This window comes from Canis lupus, chromosome 23, assembly GCF_003254725.2.
Source record: "Canis lupus dingo isolate Sandy chromosome 23, ASM325472v2, whole genome shotgun sequence".
Lineage (NCBI taxonomy): Eukaryota > Metazoa > Chordata > Mammalia > Carnivora > Canidae > Canis > Canis lupus.
The window spans coordinates 39,100,112-39,120,114 of NC_064265.1; the positions used below are offsets into that span (position 1 = coordinate 39,100,112).

At 35.0% G+C, this 20,003-nt stretch overlaps 1 protein-coding gene across 11 annotated transcripts in view; it reads right to left on the reverse strand.

Moving 5' to 3' along the window:
- The window catches only part of SLC9A9 (solute carrier family 9 member A9), a 654,466-nt gene that overhangs the window by 222,284 nt on the left and 412,179 nt on the right, over nucleotides 1-20,003 (reverse strand). For 10 of the 11 annotated variants that reach the window (XM_049100054.1, XM_049100056.1, XM_049100057.1 and 7 more), the window contains 2 exons: nucleotides 3,499-3,612; nucleotides 1,586-1,697 (listed from right to left, as the gene is read on the reverse strand). In XM_049100054.1, coding sequence (XP_048956011.1) covers nucleotides 1,586-1,697; nucleotides 3,499-3,612 — 226 coding nt within the window. The remainder of the gene's footprint in view (nucleotides 1-1,585; nucleotides 1,698-3,498; nucleotides 3,613-20,003) is intronic. The other variant, XM_049100060.1, reaches the window with a different exon arrangement.

Below are 20,003 nucleotides of genomic sequence, written 5' to 3' on the forward strand. Positions count from 1 at the left end.
AATAAAGCACTGTTTAAAATATAATACTTAAGATTTTAAAAATAAGCCAGATATTTATTCTCCAGAGTAAAACTATTGATGTTTTGATGGGAAGGAAGGAAAGTACTTTCCAGCTCCTAGAAATGAGTTGCTAAAGTGCAACCCAGTGCTGACTTCCTATTTATGAGTGATCAAGCTTTTCTTTTGTTTTCCCATAATAGAAGTCAACTCATTTCCAAAGTTCATTGCTGTTCTAAGTCAAAGATCACCTTCCAGTTCAACTTATCCTATTTATGACTCTTTCTCTCATTCTAGCTTATCTGGAAATGGAGGGAAGCACTGTTAGAAGACAACAGAAGGGCAATTTTGAACTCTGGATCTTCATTTTTTCATCCTTGATTAAATAGCTCATTCTCAACCTGGGAACTACCAACCTTTTACTGTGTAGAACAGGTTAAACTGGAATGGAAGGTGAGACAAGCCTTTTAATCTTAGTATTTCTGCCGAAAATATGGATTTTGAGACACTTGGGTGGGTTCGAAGTGGAGTCTTACAAACAGACCTGGGTTCAGGAATGCTTTTGTCCTTGGCCAAATTATATAACCTCTTTGAGATCCTAAGCCTGAGTTTCTCCATCTAAAAAATGGTTTAATATCTGCTTCATAGAATTGATCTACAGTGAGTGGCAAATAGTAGATATTCAATAAGTGATAGTTTCCTCAGTTTTTCCATATCTCCCTGTATACCCCAAATTTTGTTTACTCCATTCTGAGAGTATTTGTCGTACTCTCACATATATTCCCATGAACTGCCCCTGAGTGTAATGTAAGTATACTCCTACATAGAACGCATGTAAGGGAAAATGTCTCTGAATAAGGAAGACTGATGGTAGGAAAATTGATTGAACAGAAAGTAATCACGATTCCCAGAGTAGTTCAGGGCCAGAAAATTCATTTGGTTTATTTTCTTTTGGAAGAAGGAACCTTCAGGTATGATTTAAACAATTAGAACATAAGCTTCTTGAGAGCAGAGACCTTGTCAGTTATATCCACCAGTGTTTAGAACTGCGCTTGGCACACTAGGGGAATGTGCTATTAATACTTGTTTTCTCAACTAATAACTGAGAACACTTAGATACGACTCACTTCTATATTAACTATGGAAAGTTCCTGGAGCTTTGCATAGGGAAGGAGCAGGGATGCTAGGGAGAAGTCTTAACATTGGGCAAAGATGGCACCACTTGCATACTATTTACCTTCAAGTACACAACTTGTGAAATGACTGTGCAGATTCCCTGATATGAAAATTGATCTGGAATAGGTCAGGGGAAAGTCAAATACCTATTCAAAGTCAGTTTCTGGCAGATACTGTATTTTCCAACAAAATTCCCTTTTGTTTAATTTTCCTCTTGGAAAGAGAAATCCCACGGTTGCTTAGAACTTATAGAGTATCGGCATGGCACTAGGTATGATGGGGTGAAGACTAGTAGATACAATGGGGTGGTAATACCAAGAGGTCTCTACATCTTCTGAGGGGGCTTTCCATGTGCACCCTCAGGAAAAGTGTGAGACAACAGGAACTCTAGCACATAGCATAGTTCACATACCTGAAAACATCATCATGTGCTGAAAATTCCAAGGGATCTTCTGTTTCCGGCCCAGATTCAGGAGGAAGGAGAGGGGATATATGTTGCAGGCTCTGGCAACAAAAATTGCGAGCTACAGATAAGCACAGGGACACATTGAGGAAAATGTTGTTGCAATGAGGCTGTGAGTCCTTGAGCTTTAACTGTTATGTTCTTAAGCTTCTCTATTTTATGACCCAGAAAACAGGGATAAATATGTCAATATGTGTATGTCCAACTTGCTTCCAAAATTCATCTTTAAATGTCAATTCCTTTCCAAAAATAATAGAGAACTCTGCTTTTCTTTCAATATCTACTTGGTTTAGAATTGTTAACCCCAAACCATTTCAATCACTGTAAATTTTCTCATCACATTTATGTTACTGATGACTGACTCTTTGCTCAACTCTGCTGTAAAATTTGAGGCAGAGACCATTCAGGGGTTGGTGCATTATCTTCTCAAGCAGCACTTTAGAAAGGATAAATGTACTTCTGCTCATGATTGCTATCTTACTTTCCATCAGTTTCTACTCCCTGTATCTAGCAAACTTCACTTACTTTTTTTTTTCTTAGTGGATTTAATTTTGACAGGAATTGCCTGTCTAAATGTATAATACAATTGCTTCTCTAGGAAGCATTTTGCTAAAGTCCAAGCTTTACGGGTTAAAATATACAAAAATACTAGTAGTAGTCATCTCTCCTCTTCTGTCACCCAGGACTCCTTCCCTGAGAGTCTGTAGGTTCTAGGTTGTCCTCAAAGGGGGTGGAGTTATGTGGAAGAGGGAGCTTCCCTCTAAGATGTAGAGGTCTTTGGGTGAAATTGGAGTGTCCAGCTGAATGTTTAGTGAAAAGAGGACAGAAGGCAAATGGTGGTGCTTGGCTAGAGCAGGGCTTACAGAAAAGGGTCAGCTGTTTTGGCTGTCAGGATCACATGCCTGTGATCTGAGGGGCATTTGCCCATTTCCAAAGGACAACAGTTGTTGATTGCCCTTGGGGACATCCCTAGCAACTCAGTATCCTTTCAAATAGACATCCATTCCTACTGGGGCCTAGAGCTGCAAAAGTCCTCTGTATTAAATGGGAAGTCTAGATTTTATGTTATTTTACTTGCAGGAAAGGGCGACCTTATTAAAATAAACTCACATGTACACTTACATAAGACATTAAAATCACATCTATAGTGCTAATTTCATCTGATCTTCACTCTGTGTATCCTATTTTCAAAGTCCTCACTGGAAAAGAGATTTTACCATCTTGTGATGAAAATATTTCTAAAGCTTAATAATCCTGGCTATATTCTGATACACTCTAATGCAGATTAAGTATATTTCTCTGTAAAGAACGGACTGATATTTTTATGTAAATGATTCATAATTTAAAAACATACTTTGAATATTTAGGAAATAAATATATTTTGAACATTCGTTTTTTGAGTATTCTATTCTCCTTCAGTTTTCTCCCTTTATTTCTTTCAGTATGTTCCAAATTTCTTATCTTGAGACAGAAGCATTTAATAAAGGTCCCAGTTTCTTGGGATCTTTTCCCTCCTACTAGAAATTACATATCTGCCATGAATTTGAGCCTTGCAATAAACTTGAGGAAATTACTTTAACAATTTAACAGAATATGGGATCCCTGGGTGGCGCAGCGGTTTGGCGCCTGCCTTTAGCCCAGGGCGTGATCCTGGAGATCCGGGATCGAATCCCACATCAGGCTCCCGGTGCATGGAGCCTGCTTCTCCCTCTGCCTATGTCTCTGCCCCTCTCTCTCTCTCTGTGACTATCATAAATGAATAAAAAAAAATAAAAAAAAAAACAATTTAACAGAATAATCAGTAAAAGTAAGTAGTTTACTCTTTTCCCTCATCACTCCATGTTCTGTATTTCAAAGGATACAAAAGCTCCGAGTATGAAAAGAGCATTAAAGATATGATTCTGGAACGTGAACAGTGCCAGGCCCATGTAACAGAAGATGACATTCTCAGCCAAGAAGTTCATAAATTCAAACAACTGAAAACGAAACAGAAACCAAAAACCATTAATGATTATTCAGGTTGGAATCCAACTAATATCTTTAACTGTTCTGGTAAGTGGATGGTCCTCTTTTATCTGGGAAGGCCACCCTTTGGCCTTGTGCTCAGCTGACTACCCTGTCAGGCTCTCCGACACAACCCAGTGACAGATGTGGCAGCCATCTTCCTTTCCAGCTGCCAGGCTGCTAGAGATACACCTGGGTATATTAGCCAGCATGATCCTCCACAGAACAATTCCTACTTGGATGATAGAATATTCCTTGTTATAGAAATCTATGTGATTGCTTAAGGTATACCATAGGAGAGGATGCCAGGATTGTTTAGCTCCTTCTGGCATTACTCAGTAGATGCCCTTGAGTTCCTAGGCCCTAAGAACTTAAAAAAAAATTTTAGCTAAATTACCTTTCTCAGGCAGGCAGGAGGGCAAACTTGGAAAACTTGGAAACTTGGAATAAGAATGAATGTCAATTATATTTCAACATTAGAATGATCAGTATATTTCAAACTCCAGACAATGAGACTCATTAAATTGACTGATGTAGGTATATCCATTAAATGTCTACAATTTCTTGCTGGTAAAAAGAAAATGATTAATCCCAGGGATCAGTTTATGCAATGAGAACACAATAGATACATCAAATTCAGTCAGAGGAATGGAGTAATAACATGCTATGCAGGGGGATGCTCCCAAGAGTTATTCTTAGATCATTAACTAAACAATTTAAGTTGAACATGAAAAACGTTCTCTAACTTCCAGATTAGAAGTAGAAGGGAAATGTGTCCAGGGGCTACATCAAACACTCATTTGGAAGAGACTTTAGTTTATGTTCCAGAATTTTCATTTGGAAGTTTCTGAAACTTCATTCTCAGACCTACATAAATCACCGTGTTAGGTAAACGTCTCTGGAGGCATTTCTCTTGACTTTTTAAGGACTCATTATTTTTTCATGTAATGTATTTACAGCCTCACAAATAATGCCCAATACCTGCTTACCGACAGTTGACAGAAAGAAAAGCAGAATCCTGTCAGAAACATTATTTAGAGCCAGTAATAGAAATAAAGGATTAAAAAAGACACAGCTCCTGTGGTACAAGATGGTCTTTCTGCAGTGGCAGCAATCATCAATTATCCTGAGGACTTGTTTCACATTCTAGACCAGCTCATCTTAACACTGTCACCCAAATAACCACAGAAAACTTGAAAACATGGGAGAAAATATAGGGGATGGGGAACACTTGGCTACCCCATCAAATCTTTACTTTTTCAAAAAGTGAGATTTGGCTACTGCCTTAATCTGCTCAGCATGCCATAACAAAATACTATATAGACTGGCTGGCTAAAGCAAAAGAGATTTATTTCTCACAGTCTGGAAGCTGGGAAGTCCAAGATCAAAGTGTCAATCAATCAATTAGGTTTTGGCAAGATCCCTCTTCCTGGTTTGCAATCAGCAGCCTGCTTGCTGTATCCTCATATCCTCTCTTGTCTCTTCTTATTAAGGGCACTAAGCCCATTCATGAAGGCTCCACCCTCATGACCTAATCAGCTCCCCAAAGCCCCACCTCTCCACACCATCACATTGTTGGTTAGAACTTCAACATGAATTTGGTCATGGGAGGGGCACAAACATTCAGTCCATTGCAGCTAAACAGTTTTTAACATTAATAAACACATGCCAGATTAAATTCACAGAGCCTCTTCTCCTGTCCCCATCCCAAGTACAGTAGAGGGGACCTTTTGCCATCTAGGATCCATTTAGCCTTTTCTTGGTGGTCACACCCTAATTTCCCTCTGGGGTCCACCTTCTTCCCCACTCTCAGCTCACATTTGAAACCTCCATAGCTCAGCCATGGAATATATGATTTAGGACTAAACTACTCAAATCAGTGCATTTCTCTAGCCAACATGTTTGGTTCAGAAATGGGTGTGGTGCATTCAGAGCCAAAGAAATACAAACGAGACCTGGCAGGAAATGCTGGGACAAAGACCCCCAGATTTTCAGTGTGAGACAGTAGGATGCAGGCTAGGGAGCTGCTGCTAGCCATCTTGTGATCACAGGGGAAATAGCTGTCTGAAAGCGAAGCTGTGTCCTGACCACACTGCTTAATCTGTATTCAGCTTCTCCTGAAGCAAAATCTACCTTGGACTATTGAATTAAAAAGAAATCACTTTTTCGCTAAAGGTGAGGTTTCTATTGCTTACAATGATATATATTCCTTCACAGTCCTGTACCGGTTTAACAAAACAAAGCAAAACATCTCTCTGACTCAATATGGGTTATTAAAAAAAAAAAAAAAAAAGAGTGGGTGGTCAACTTCTTGACTTTTCTCATATAGCAGCAAAGTCAGTTACCCTTGCTCACTCCCTGCCCCTACTTCCAACCCCAATTTCAATCTATTCCTTACATTAAATGGAAAAAAAAAAAAAAAAGTTTTTTTTTTTTCTTTTTCTGTTGGTTGTTGAGATGTGATTGGAATTTGTCTTATATGTCTACATGGAGACCCTTGGTATTAAATATTTGTTTAGAGATTTGCTTCCTTTGGAAAACTCGGGATTTTAACCTGATGTAGTAACTCAGTTTATTGAAATCTAGTACTGACCAAAATTACAAGTAACTGTTTATATACACATTGCACAGAAGTTCCATTTTCCATTTAGGTCCATTTCTGGACTGGCTCTTTGTTTCTGTGTTACCCATTCCTCTACCAATATCATGCTTTTCGTAAATGATGTAGATCCATAATACATTTATAATATTCCATAGATTTAGATTGTTCCCATAGTCTTCTGAATCTTCCTGATTATTTTTGCATGTTAAAAAATGCAATGTTTTCAATGTTTAATCGCTCAGAAAAGCATATAAATCATGTTTACAATTTCAGATTATGTAAGAAAATACCACCAGCACCCCAGAATTACTCTCGTTCCCCTTCCCACTTATACTTCCACACCCCAATGCACTACTACTAGTACTTCTGTCATCACAAATGACATCACAAAAAAAAAAAAACCTTTCCTTCAGTTAAATAAGAATGAAATCGGGCAATATATACCCTTTTGTGTTTGTCATCTTTCACTCAATATTACGTTTGTGAGATTCTTTATGTCGTTGAGTACAGAAGTAGTTCATTTTTAAAAATTATATGAATGTCACCATTTATTTGTTTATAATACTACTGATAGATATGTGGGTGGTTTCCAGTTGGGGCTATAATGAATTTTGCTTCTATATATACATGTTTGCATTTCTGTGGAAGTGTCAGGACATAGTGCCAAGCAGTTTTCCAAGATGGTGGTTCCAATTTGCATTCCCATCAGCAGTCCTTGTTGACATTCTTGTCAACACCCAGTTTTGTTGCCTTTCTTTTTTTTTTAATTAACACTTTGCCTCCTCACATTGCCATTTGAACTTATTAGGGATCAACTTGTCGTTTTCCACAAAAATAACTCACTGGCATTTTAATTGGAATTGCATTAAATTTATAAAGAAATTTGGATAGAATGCACAGTTTTAAAATATTGAACTTTGAATCCATGAGCATCACATATCCTCATAAGGATTTTGGTGTTCCTTAATTTTTCTCAGTATTTTCTATATAAAGATTGTGCATACTTTGGTTAGATTGATTCCTTGATATTTGCTGTTTTTTTGTTATTATTGTAGATGGTACCCTTTCCAAAGTTCATTTTTTAATTGATTGTTAGATACACCTATACAATTAATTTTTTATTGATCCTGTATTTGGGGCCTTACTAAAATTATTCAATAATTTTCATAGCTTATTGGTAGATTCTTTTGGATTTTCATAATCATGTTGTTTTCAAATAAGGATTTTTTTTCCTTTTTATTCATTATATATTTTGCATCTCTTTTTCTTGCCTGATTATACTCGTTAGGTAACACACGTCCAGTGCAGTATGGAATAAAAGTGGTGATGGGGCATGTTTGTCTTATTTCCAATTTTAAAGGAAAAAATTTCTTTACTAAATTCATAAAAACTCCCTAAACAGATAAGTGAGTTCCTTCTATTCCTAGTATACTAGGACTAGACATTTTAAGAAAACAACATGAAAAACAAAAAAACCAAGCATGTGTTTATTTTTATCAAATGCTTTTTCTTTACCTATTAAGATGATCATATGTATTTTTTTCTTTCATTGTTTTAATGTAATTAATTATATTAATTGATTTTCAAATGCTGAAACATTCTTGCATTCCTGCAATAAACCCTACTTGGTCGTGATGCTTATCCTTTTTTATACATCACTAGAATTAATTAGCTAATATTAGGATTTTTGTGTCTATATCACAAAAGACTATGTTATAGTGCTTCTTTCTTCCATAGTCTTTACCAGGTGGTATTATTAAAGTTACTAAAGTTTGATAAAACAGATTCTTGTTCTCTTCCTTTAAACAGCTAAAGAATTCTGGGCTTGGAGTTTTCTTTGTTGGAAGATGTTTGACTACAGATACAATTATTCTAATAGATATAGGATTAGTTAGATTTTCTATTTATTTTTGTATGTTTTGTGTTTGCTGTTACATCTAAGTTTTCATATTTACTGGCATATGGTTGTTTGTAATATCTTCAATATCTTAGTCTGTGGTTATGTCTTTCCCTCCTCATACTGATAATATGTCTTTTCTTCCTGATAAATCTTGTTAGATTTCTGAGTGCATCTAAGAAGCAAATTTGGCTTTGTTGATTTTTCTGTATTCTGCTTTCCTCTCCTCATTAATTTCTCTATTTTTTTTTATTATTTCTCATCTTCAACATGCTTTAGTTTAATTTGTTTTTATTGGTATCTTGGCCCTTAAGCCCTAGATGATATGGTTCTTTGTCAATCCTTTGGAACACCTGCTTTTCCACATGTTATCCAACTTTTCTGATTGCTTTCTAAAGGAGAGCTGTTCTAACATCAGCAAACCCTCACAGCAAGCTCTTGCATGTTTATTTTTCCAGGTGAATAATATCATTTTTTGTCAATTTTCTACCTAGAGCTTTATGGTATTTTATTTTGTAACACACAGAATATGTGTATCAATTTAGAGAGAATGACAATTTAATAATATCACTGAGGGAAAATACAGATTGTTTAGAAAGATTGCAGAAAAATTTGACTGATTTGGAAAAAAATAACCAAACTAAAGATGGATTTCTAACTCACTCCTTATACCTAAATAAATTCCAGAAGAATGAAGAATTTAAATACAAAAACAAAAACTACTTATGAATGTATTCAAGAAACGACCAGTAATTTTGTATATGATTTTTAATCAAGAAATTTTATAAAGTATTTATATTCGCAAAAGCCTAGAAATAAATATCTATAATATGAGAAATGTTTGCATAAATTATGGTACACTCATATAATAAAATAAATTTTATGATCTATAGAAAGATAAAGAAGGATATCCAAGATCCATGGTTAAATCATAAAAGGTGAATTAAAAGAAATAAAAGATATTTCTGTGTTTATATGAATCCATATATTAATACACATTTACATATACACATAACTTTTACTTTACAGTATGGATATTGACACTGTTATTATTTTTTACCATGCACTTGAATTACTTTCATAATTTATAAAACTAGATTAAATTAGAACAAGAATTTTAAAATAGAATAAAACATTTTCCAAATGTTTTCTTCTTTGAGACTTTCTCAAACTTTCATCTTTTTATTTTGGAGAGGTTATCAAGCCTTCTTATCCATTTTTATATTTTTCTTATTTTCTTTAAAATTGTTTTGAAGTGAGGAAAAATACAAACAACAATGACAAAAACATTTATCTTTTTTGGGAACATCTTTTTCAGTAATTTCTTTTTCATAGATCCATAGATGTATAGACAACATGCACTATGTTCTACAAATCTGACCATTTTTGAAGGGAACTTCATTAACTCAATAATATTTCATAAGCCTCTTTCCGTGGTAATAAACTTGGATCCACTGGACAATTTTTAATGGCAGCAAAATATCCCTATGTATCTTCCTTCCAAATTTTAATTCACATACCCATAATTGGACATTCAGTTGTTTCTAGATTGTTTCCTTTTAAACAATGCTACATTGAGCACCTTTATACAAATGCCTCTCCCCAACTAAGTGATTACTTTTTAGGTAATTCCTAGACATGAGCTACTTCTGTCAAAGGGTATACATTAATTTTTCTTTTTCAATATACTACCAGTCTGCCCTTCAGAAAGGATATGCCAATTTGCACCTTTAATAATGGCGCAGAGGGTGTCCTTTCCCCACATGCTTGCCAAAAGTAGTTTTTATCAATTTTTAAAAACCTTGACAATCTGATAGACTCACTTACTCTAAATTATAGATGATTATTAGCATTTTTAAAAAGTTTCTCTTCATAGCAAGGCAGCATCACTGATTAGCACTCCTTTGTCTCTTTATATCATGTGACAACATTCCCCTGAATAAACAGGCTTCGTAATAATTTCCTTCTTGGAGGACTTAATGAAAATGTGTGGGTGAATTCAATTTTGTTTCACATGCAAAAATCTCCTGAAGACATATTTCTTTTTTTTTTTTTTTTTTTTAAAGATTTTATTTATTTATTCATGATAGTCACAGAGAGAGGCAGAGACACAGGCAGAGGGAGAAGCAGGCTCCATGCACCGGGAGCCCGACGTGGGATTTGATCCCGGGTCTCCAGGATCGCGCCCTGGGCCAAAGGCAGGCGCCAAACCGCTGCGCCACCCAGGGATCCCTGAAGACATATTTCAAAAGGAGAATCTACATTAAGGCCACGCTGACAGAAGCAACTAATTTGACCATTAGGACGTCAATGCCTGAGTGTGGCCTGGATTAGTTAATTACTGAGGCAATAGATTCATTGGTCAATTTTGGGAAAAAAAATAAACAAACCAAAACTCCACTTCCAAGCGAATAATAATATTAACAACCAACAACAACAAATGTGGAACTAGTAGATTCAGGATCAGTATTCACTATAAATAACCTCATATCTACTTCATCCTCACTCAGAGTGGATGAAAAAAAAAACTTGACTCAACATTTTATTTATCCAGTATAGTAATCAACATTTGTTTTATTTCCATTAATTCTTAGTTGTAAGCGTTTGGAGAGAACCCAACTTAAGTAATCTTTGCTTAGCAAAGCTTTTTTTTTTTTTTTTTTAGCAAAGCTTTTCTTCAAGAAAATGAAAAGGAAGTTAATAGTGCGAAGAAGACTAGGGAAATATTAACTAAATAAGAGGATAATCAGTGTTTAAAAACTCTGAAAGTTCATGGTAACCACTCATATGTTAATTAAACAACTTAGATATAGTTTAAACAACTTAACTCAGCAAACCATATTCTCTGAAGACTTACTATATAGTTTTTTTTTAGTATAAGTTATTTACTGTACTTACTAGAAATTTTAAAAAGTCACATCTATTTTATAAAATTACATCACTAATGCTGATTGGCTTTTTTCTCTATTAGCCAAAAAATGACAATTTACCATATTGCTATGGTTCGTACAGAGAAACATTACAGCAGTTCATTATACCATACCCTACTTAACTAATACCAATTAAATTCACATGGATTCCTCAGCACAGCTTTTATTTGGCATAGTACAGTTTGACACAACCTACTGACTTTCATGTACTTGTCCAAGTAATACACTGGAATCCATTTTATTTTATTTTATAAAAGATTTTGTTTACTCATGAGAGGCACAGAGAGAGAGAAGCAGACTCCATGCAGGGAGCCCGAAGCGGGACTCGATCCCAGGTGTCCAGGATCACGCCCTGGGCTGAAGGCAGCGTAAACCGCTGAGCCACCCGGGCTACCCTGGAATCCCCTTTAATTGGGAGGTGAAAGAACCTACAAAACTGTAATAAAAATGAACGGAAAGAAAGAATGAGAAAGAAGGAAGAAAGAACTTTTATTGTCTCCATAATTTTGTCCCAGGATTAATTTTTTTTGTTTTAAAAATTTGCCTTTCTTCCTAACTGGAAGCGTTCTTTAGAGAACATCTCAGGTTTCTTTCTTTTTTCTTTTTTCTTTTTTTTTTTTTAACACTTTATTTATTTGACAGAGAGAGAGAGAGCACAAACAGGGGGAGGAGCAGACAGAGGGAGAGGGAAAAGCAGACTCCCTGCTGAGCAAGGAACGGGACAACATGGGGTTCAATCCTAGGACCCTGGGATCATGACCTGAGCTGAAAGCAGCCATATAACCAACTGAGCCACCCAGGTGTCCCTCAGATTTAATTTTTTTATATACTATTGAGTATCTATATTTTGAATAAGCTGGGGCATAAATGAATAATTTTTATTCCTGTATTGGTGGATTTGCAAACAAACATTGTAATATATTTTACTGGAATTATAACTTTTGCTTCTGTATTCTAATATTTGCTTAGTCCTTGTCCTGAGGAAATTTGTTTGTGGTAAATCCAATAATTCCTACAGGCTTTAGAGGTAATATAAGAGATGAATTGTACTGAAGATCTGTGAACTTTATCACTAGGATGAAAATGATGTAAAGGCTTTATTGCCTGTCATGGTCATGGTTCCTAGAGTGCAGCCTCTCTTAGGAAGCTGAAGATTTATAATTACATCTAGCTAAATATGCAATCCTTTGAGATTCTTCTAAATTTAGGACATTGTAATAATAGCAGTATTACTACTTCTAAAATAGTAATAATATTAATGGAACTATTTTTTTAGGATTTAAATTATACTAAGGAATGTGTTAAAGGCTTTTACTTACTTAAATTTTTAACAATTTATGTTATAATGACAGCAAAACTCATAAGTTGATAATTTTATTTTCTGTTTTACAGTTGGGCAAGCTGCACCTGCCCATATAAAACACAATAAAGGGAAGAACTGAGCTGCCTTGAGTTTTGTTCTAGGCCCAAATCATTTTTGCCAGACTAGGCTGTCTCTTCATTATATGAGATTCAGGTTCTGGGGCAGCAAGATGTTTGTTAACAATAGTATTGGTGAATATTTATGAGGCGTTAGAGTTTACAAAGGATATTTTTAATACATACATTTTGTTTAATCATCAGATCAACTTTGAGGTTGGCATGGAAGGTATCTGTGACTCTGACCACATTTTTTGGTCAAGTAAAGGAATCTGAAAGGTAAATTTCTTAGTATCCAACTAGTGGAAGGAACAGATGGTAACTTGAGGTGGTGGATACTTAACTCCTCTCAATGTCTACTACCACCCGATTACCCAGAACAATCTCCCCCCAAAAGCAAAAAGTGAAAACAGAACTTTTGCCATGCATCCGTAATGTTAAGACAAAACTTTCCAATCCTAGAGAAATGCTTTGCATTATGCTCTATAGTACCATCATAATTATATATGGTTATATATATATTATTATGCACACAAATTATATATATAATATAAAATAAAAGAATATATATCTATATATCTATATCTCTATCTATCTATCTATCTATCTATCTATCTATCTCTATATATAAAATAAAAGAAACTTTGCACGGTGTGCATGTTCTTTCTCTGCTCTACCAGCAGGAGGTAGGCTCCAAGTCGAAGATCAGATTCTTTAAGTTTAGGACTATACAGTCTCTGAAGTAGAGAAGGTATACATACCACTTAAGTGTTCAGAGAGCTTCTATTTTGTTCTATATTTCTTTCAGAATTCTTGAGCTCCCTATGCACTCCTGGCTGCTGCCCAACCCCCTCCCATCTCCTACATTTCATTGTCTTCTTTTAAACCTAATTTGACTTTTTAAAAACATGAGAATTTCAGAAGCACAGCCTATAAAAACACAACAAAACACATTTTAGGAAGATGAATAGGCATCATTAAGTAAGTAAAGTTAATATAGGAAATAAATGTAGTTACAGCTACAAGGAATTCAGCTTCATTAAGCTGAATAAATACTGTAGCCAGATTTTCTTGAAATCCTTGAGCTTATAACTTAAGGGGAAGGTTATTTTTTATGAATTTGCTAAATTACTATAGCCAGTAAATACTGATAATAATGTTCTTATTTCTGGAGGTTTTCCATTTTTGATTCTTTCTCTTTTTTTTTTTTTTTGAGGGGGGGATATTAAAGTAAAAGTACAGAGTTTTGTAAGGTCTCATTTAAGTTAATATACTATTGAGTTAAGAATGATTTCTAAAGTCTGTAACCTCACAGAGTGATTATTATCGTGGTATTGGTCAGAAATATCGGCCCCCAAATAAAATTGGACTTAGATCTATTTTGATGAATCACAAACACACACACACACACCCACGATATAGGATTACAAGATTTCAAGGATAGAGTCACCTTTTAATGTATGTCCAGACATCTGGCCAATGCTTGATTGCTCTAACACTCTTGTCAAGGGGCTGCTCAGCATGTAACTGAATACTGCCAAAAACAGAACCCTCACTACTTTCCAAGGAAGCAAATGGCATTTTTAGACATTTAAAACTGTTAGGAAATCCTTCCTTATGTTGAGTTGAAATGTAGTTCTCTATCACTTTCAAATACTCCTTTGGTTCATAAAAAAAGTCAAATACAGTATCATTTATTGCATACTGCTTTGCTCTAAGAGCAGAAAAGGGATTTCAACCAGAATCCTTGCAGTAGTAGGCAATTCTATGGTGTAGGCAGCAACTGCCAGTTTTCATTCCACAGTCTTGTTAGTCTTGAAAGTAAACATTTTGCTTAGAGTTTGTGGTTGGCATACAGAACCTCGAGTCTAGAATAACTGCAAAGACTGGGGGTGGGGGTGGGGCTAGAGAATCAGAATTATGTTAAAAGCAATGTTCTCTAGAAGAATCATCTCAGGAAATCTAAAACTACTGGCCTTAGGGGAAAAAAGTCATGGCATAACATAATTAGTTTCTCTGTGATTTTGCCAATAAACACTAGCTAAAGAAACCTCGTTGAAACAACATATTTTCTGTGCAGAAATTCATTAAGAAAAAAAATTTCTCTTAATGAAAAGACCGAAACATTGCTATTAATATTAGGCACTGGCATGAAATTCACACATTATCAAAAAATTTCAAAGGCTCATATTCCATTTCTTTAACTTTTTTCATTTAGCTATGATGAATTTCCTTTCTTATTCATCCTGTGTGTCTTTTTATCGTTGTAATTATCCAATGCTAAATTCTTTCTTGAGTGAGAGTATGAAGAATGTACACACAAAAGGAAGATTTCTAATGATGTCATTTCTTTAGGTCTTTGAGTTGCATACCAATATCCCAGCTCTCGCTAGTGATCTGAGTGACAGCCACCCACGACACGGTTGTGTGTATATCTCCCCATTCTCAATGACAACAACGTGCTCTTACTACAGGCAGATTTACCACTGTCAACATACAGAAAGGATATTAAACTCCAAACACCATGAGCTGTGTCTGACCTCTCCAGACTGTCTCATTTTCTTTTCTTTTTTTTTAAATTTTAGATTTTAGATTTTTAAAAAATTTTTATTTATTTATGATAGTCATACACAGAGAGAGAGAGAGAGAGAGAGAGAGAGGCAGAGACACAGGCAGAGGGAGAAGCAGGCTCCATGCACCGGGAGCCCGACGTGGGATTTGATCCTGGGTCTCCAGGATCATGCCCTGGGCCAAAGGCAGGCGCTAAACCGCTGCACCACCCAGGGATCCCACTGTCCCATTTTCTTGATGAAAGTGTTAGAGACTAAAATACTTAAGATTGAGGGCATTATTCAGTGTTGTTTTATACCAGCTATTTCAGAGTGAAATGCATTAGAACATCAGGACAAATGCAAAATGCTAGAATCAAATGAGTATTCACTGAGAAAGGCTTTTTCTTCCCTATTTTAGAGGCAGGGGTTGAAGAGTTTGTTTGGAATAACACTTAGTTGTATCACTAGCTTGAACATTTCAAGAGCTTCTTTGATTCATGTTACATTATTCCTAATAAACACTGTCATTTATGATAGTGCACTTACTACATTCAAATTCCCTTGACAGACTTTCTAAATTAGCTAATTTTGAATATGCTACTGTATGTAATGGTACAGCAATAATTAGAAGTTTTCAGAAAATTTTCTTTTACCATCCTCCCCAATTTCCTACTTTTGAGGGAAAAGAATTTGAAGATTAATTAAACTGATTTGCTATTTAAGCTGACCAAATTTTCTGCTCAACTTTTTAAATTTTTTTTTTGCTTTGGGTCATTTTTTTTTTTTTTTTGCATAACGTATGGGGGTAGATACTTCAGAATTGAGAAGGTAAAGAGGTACAGATTTTTTCTTGTGTCTTTCAATATGATTTTATGTCTAATTCATGTACGTGTATATATATAAAGTATACATACTTTATATTGTATGCAAACATTAATTTTCAAACTCTTAATCATTCTCCATATGGTTTTAGATTTAATTGATTTGACTGGTAAAGGAAAGAAAACCAGCTAAGGGTTAAAAATCAGTTTCATTATGCAGAAGATTTTGAATTCAACTTTTGAACTATGGTGGAGTAGAATATGGAAAGGCATTTAATAGATGGCTTTCATTGAATGAAAGGCATTCAATGAAGTTTAGAGTAGAACATTGATTCTGCTGAACAAGATGAGAAATTGGAGAGTGTGAAAGAGTCTTTATAAATCAGAGAAATCAATGAAAATAAAAGACAAAAAGTATATGACATTTGAATAATGCCATTCAATTGAAGAACAGCTATCAACTGATTTTTATGAAGGCGCAAATATCAATAAATCAATAGTTGACAAAAACTAAGTTTGCTTGACTTATTTCTTTGTAATAGTTAAAATGTAGTGGATGTAGATTGTCAGTACTTTCACTGAACTCTAGAAAACTTTTATTGTACACTGATTAACTTCATTGAACTTTCTTTTTCAGTAAGATTTATAAAACCCCTCTCCTTAAAACTTCCTTGTATTGAAGCTATGGCACATCCTTGACAATATAGGTGACATGTCAAAAAATTATAAATTATTACAGACTGAGAATGCATTTCTTTTTGTTTCAGGGAAGGCAGTTATATTTTCATATAAAAACCATGCACGCATAAATCAATCTGAATGAGAGTTTTAGCTTTGACTTCTTTTGGTGGTTTAGAGCTAAGTTTATTCTTGTTCCAAATGGTTTAGGTACTTCAAAGTAATCCACAAAGATTCTTCAGAAAGTTCTCTTGGGCCATATATGTGTATTTTAACACAATATATAAAACATTTGATGATACACAAAACATAATATACATATATAGAGGGAAAGACTACTATAGATGTGCACTAAAAGCTCTTCATCAGTTGCCACTCTCTAGTTTAACCCTCCATTCCTTCTGTAAGCACAATGACTTTGGCCTTCTGCACACTGAATGCTGATGGCTACTGAGTTCTTCTCCAGGGTGTTAAGGTCCCTTCTCCTCCCACCATATGAATAGGCTTAACAACGTTTAGTCCCACTTGCTCCAAGATCAGTTTATTTCTGCTTTAAATTGGTATTAGTAATTGCATAATTTAACTATATAGATTGATTAATTATGAATATGAAAGAAATAGTTGATTTAAAAAAAAACCTAAATTAAATGTGTAGAAAAGACTTGGTAACATTTAATTCCTTTGAAAATGCTACTAAATTAGTAGTGAGCAGGACAACTGTAAAATGTTGCAAATATATATATCTAAATATAGAAGGGTTCTTGGCTTATATTGCTTTGCCAATGTTTTTAAATTCTTGCTCTGAATTAGAGACACAGAAATAGAAACTGGAAGTTCTGGTAGATATATTTTCAGTGTGCATTGTACAAGAAAGACAGCCTAAAACTCTAAGAGTCAAAGAAAAAGAATTGACTCTATCAAAAGATTGGCAAATATACATTTATATAAGTGATAATTAAGTGTTGGAGTTATTTGTATTATTTTTTTTAATGATTCCTTGCTTTAACTGACTTTTCCATTAATTGACTGGTTCTGATTTTGTGTTGGATAAAAGTAGTGTTTCTTCCTTCTCCATTTAGACTTTTTTTTTTTTTTTTGTATTTGATATTTCCATTTGGTTCTTCCTACAACTCCTGTTCTTGCTTCATGTTACTAATATTCTTCTTTATCTCTTTAAGGACACTAATTATGACCATTTTAAATTCTTAGTCTGTCCCAATAGTTTTACTTGATGTGGCCTATGTTTAGATTTTGGTCTCTGTTTATAGTAATTTTACTCATGGTATATCTTGTTATTTTACCTGTGAGCTCATATTTTCCTGGGGTCAATCTTGTTTGACAATGTTATAAGGAAAGGCCCATATGCACACTGGAGTGTAACTTAAGTGATTTTTAGGAGATGGGAGGGGATTAGCTTCAGGGTTGAGAAAACCCTTAGCATCATCACATTTTTGATCACCCAGAAAAACTGATTTGGGTTCACAACTCTGGCCAATTCCTATGTCAGAGATTTAGAACAAAGGAACACTGGGAAGAGGTAATATCTCAAGTCATCTTTCATCAGCCTGGGGATGTGTAGGCACAAGAGATGGAGAAGAGGATGCCCAAGGGCAGGGCAACTGGTCATCCTGCACCTTCATCAACTTCGTTACTGCCCAGATGCTAACACTGACACTTACAGTGGATGCCCTAGACTGTTGAAATGAGGGGGGCAAAGACCATCCCAAAAATCAGAAAAAGAAGTGAATTTAGAAGTTAAAATCTCTAACTGAATTTTTCTTCCCACTCTTGCTTCAGACTGCCGTCCAGGTGTGACCATTCTCCATACCACTTTAAGACCACCGCTGACCTCTCCAGGTGTTCCCATAGCTTTTGTAACTTGTTTGGATCTATGTTTCCTCTCAATTATGTAGTTTCTCTAGGTTTGATTCCAGAGGAAGGAGGCAGCAGCTGAAGCTAGTTTGCTCTTATTAGCACTGATTTTTGTATTATTATTATTTTAAGATTTTATTTTTTTTAGAGAGAGAGAGAGAACAGGAACAGGAGGTAGAGCTAAGAGGGAGGGAGAAAGAGGGGCAAAGAATCTCAAGCAGATTCTGCACTGAGTGTGGAGCTTGATATGGGGCTCCATTTCACCAGCCTGAGATCAGGACCTGAGCTGAAACGAAGAGTCAGACACTTAACTGACTGAGCCACCCAGGTGCTCCCAATTTTTGTATTATTTTTTAAAGTTAAGGTTGCAGATTGAGAATGATAAATGATATTGAGGGTTCTCCTTTACAGGGGTTTTGGGTTTGAGTCCAATTACAGCTCAGATCAGGAGTACTGCATGGCCTGCTCAAGATAAAACTAGGGGAATGATGTAGTTTGTGGCCTATGCCCTCAGCTTCTCTGTATATAGCCCTTCTTCCCCTTTCCATGGATGAGGAAGTTATACTTTTCAGATTTGGGGGGACTAGCCTATTTTCAGATACTTTTGTTCATCTAAGTAGAATTGTGCTTTTCCACCATTCTATTTCTGGTTTGGAAAACAAAGTTATACTAATGCAAAAGATATCACTCTTTGAGCCCCTTATCTTTCAGATTCTGAATATTCTAGATTCTTGTCTTCTGGTCAATCAAACTGATTACTCAGAAAAGTGAAGTAAAGTCATAAACAAGCAGTTTCTTAAAGGAGATATACAAATGACCCTAAAACTATTCTGTATGCTCCAGAAGAGCGCTGACCACGATTTGTGGTGTTTGTCATTGAATATCAACTCCCAGCAGAGACCTTAGCATATCATAATGCTCAACAAGTATCTGCTGAATTAATAAAATGGATAAAAGTGTAATTCCTGGTGCTTCCTGTCACTGTAAGTTTGTACAACTTTTCAATGTGGAAATTTAGGAAAATAGAATAAAATTTATAGAACCTAAAACCTTTATCTGACCAATTCTACCTTTTGGATTTATCCTAAAGAAATAACATGACAAGTATACATAGATTCACATAGGGATGTTCACTGCCTAAAAAAACATGGAAAACAATCAAAATATATCAAAAGGAGAATCTTAAATGATTTAAAAGGGATTATACTTCTAAATGTTCACCATCATGTATGATGTTGTCTATGGATTTTTACTATGGATATTTTCTCTCAGGTAAAGGATGTCCTCTTCTATACTTTGCCAAGAATTTTTATAATCTATAAGTTGAACCTTTCATATCAATGCTTTTTCTATATCTATTGAGATATTTTTTTCATTGGTTAACATGGTAAATTATACTTACAATATTCTAATATTAGAGTATCCTTGCATTCCTAGGATAAACTCAGTTCAGTCATAATGTACTTTATTTTACACTGATAAATTATCAAAATATTTGATAGTATTTTGTTCATAAACTTTGGATCTATATTCATAAGTGAGACTGGCATATACATTTTATTTTTATTACTGCTGCTGACAAGTTTTGATTT